Source organism: Fusarium fujikuroi, chromosome FFUJ_chr01 (assembly GCF_900079805.1).
Source record: "Fusarium fujikuroi IMI 58289 draft genome, chromosome FFUJ_chr01".
Lineage (NCBI taxonomy): Eukaryota > Fungi > Ascomycota > Sordariomycetes > Hypocreales > Nectriaceae > Fusarium > Fusarium fujikuroi.
Window position 1 is genome coordinate 2,402,429 of NC_036622.1, and position 1,885 is coordinate 2,404,313.

Below are 1,885 nucleotides of genomic sequence, written 5' to 3' on the forward strand. Positions count from 1 at the left end.
ATGATGCTTCAACCTTCGACTTTCTATACCAGATCCCTTTGGCTGCTGGAGACTAATCGTCCAGGACATGACATCGACTCTTTATATGTACATGCCTTGAGACAGTTCGGCCCCTGCCCGTTAGTCATTAACATGCTACCAAGGCGACATGTTCGGAGACGTACAGCTGTCATCTTCGGCAGCTCAGAAGAACAGCACACACTGAGTCGAAGAGAACATCCCAGTAATGCATTGTACAATCACACAAAGAATTGACACAACACCCATAGTCCAAAGGGTTTTCAAAGAGCTCAAGGTCAAGCCATTGTTTCTTTGTCTTGTTCAAAGTAATCGAGTTTTCCTACTCCTTTCGCCTCTTGCTATGAGCGTATTGAATTGTAAAGCATAAACAAATAACCACCACCCTCGCCAATGCACCTCTCCGTCGTCCCCATGAAAGGCACACAGCACCCCCTGTCCTTCAACCCGCCAGTCGGTACGCCGAAGCGTGTCATTACCTCATCCAAGCTTTAACAAAGCTACATCGTTGGGTCTTATACTCATCAAAAGGTATCGCATTGCACGTCGAAAAGGTGTATTGTAAAATAAAATGGGCAAGAGAAGTGAAGAACGGTGCACAGGATACGCTCTGGCCTGCTCCTCATCGGCAAAGGATGGCACATGATGGGGCGCCAGGATATTGCCGTAGCACTGCTGATGCAGCACCCCATGCTTAAACCTCCAACACTTAGATGAGGTAGGCCAGCATGCCGAGAGCCACAGCGGCGGCCGCACCTCTGCCCGCTGGCGCCATGGTAGGGGCAGCGAAAGCATCGGACGACGTCGATGTCACGGACGCAGCAGTGCCAGTAGCTGATTCCGATGAGGCACGAGTGGCAGATGTGGTAGCAGTGTCGGTAGCAGTGTCAGTAGCAGTGCTGGAAGTACCGTCGTCATCATCGCTAACCACGTCCTTAGGGGGGTTCTGCTTGGCGCATTTGTCCTCGATCTTAGAAGTGCATTCCCTCTGGCCAGACTGGCTGCCAGTGTTCTGCGAGATGCACTGGCTGAAAAGCTCCTCGCAAATGAAGGTAGGCATGGTTTGGGTGTAGTACTGGAGACCGGGGGTCGAGCTGTTAGACGAGCAGGTGCATTCCCACTTGAGATCGTTCTTGATGAAGTGTTAGCATCCTTCAAGTAGACGAGAAAATGATTTGAACAGTACTACATACCTCGGTACATTTGTTTTCATTGGTATCGTCCTTGCAAAGAGCATCACAGGTGTTCTGCTGGGCACCACACCAGGAAGCTGTGAATTGTTAGCACGCCGGTGAACATTTGTCAGTTTTCTATTCTCAGTACGTACATCGGGTAGCGAGATCCACAGTATTGGGGTCAATTGTCATGTCAAGGGAGCTCTTATAGTTCTGGACAGCCTGGGCCGAGACGGCGGAGACGGCCATGGCGAGGAGGGCAAAAGATGAACGCATCGTGAATAATGTTTGGGTAGAGTGTTTATGGATCTATGGTGAGATGATTGTCGTGGTGAAGGCGATGCAATAAGTGGAACGATGATGAATCGATGTTTTGCGACAAGTTGATTTTGCAAGTGGAAGAATTGAGGTTGAAATCCTTCTTATGCTCTGGGTCAAGAGGTCTTCTGATGCAAACGGAACGCGGAAGGAAGAGAGGAGAAAGACGAGGCGGAGAGTAGGTTTTAAACGACGGGAAAGAAACAGCAACAGAGTTTGGGCAGGTGTGGATAGTAGCTAGCCAGGCTAACTTTCTGTGTCCCTTGGCTTTGGCTTTATCTGGGCAGGTGCCGTCACTTGCGACTGGCCTCGGTTTGATTACCTTGCTCGCCTTAGACAAGACCGTGCTTCCAGACTCAGTTGGGTAGGTACCT

General features: G+C 50.1%; 1 protein-coding gene; it reads right to left on the reverse strand.

Moving 5' to 3' along the window:
- Positions 1-727: 727 nt before the first annotated feature.
- FFUJ_01371 (uncharacterized protein) lies at positions 728-1,469 on the reverse strand (the record flags this gene model as incomplete). XM_023579473.1 has 3 exons in its annotated part: positions 728-1,150; positions 1,212-1,288; positions 1,346-1,469. The coding sequence occupies 3 exons, from the start codon at positions 1,467-1,469 to the stop codon at positions 728-730; spliced, it is 624 nt and encodes a 207-aa protein (XP_023424190.1).
- Positions 1,470-1,885: the final 416 nt, after the last annotated feature.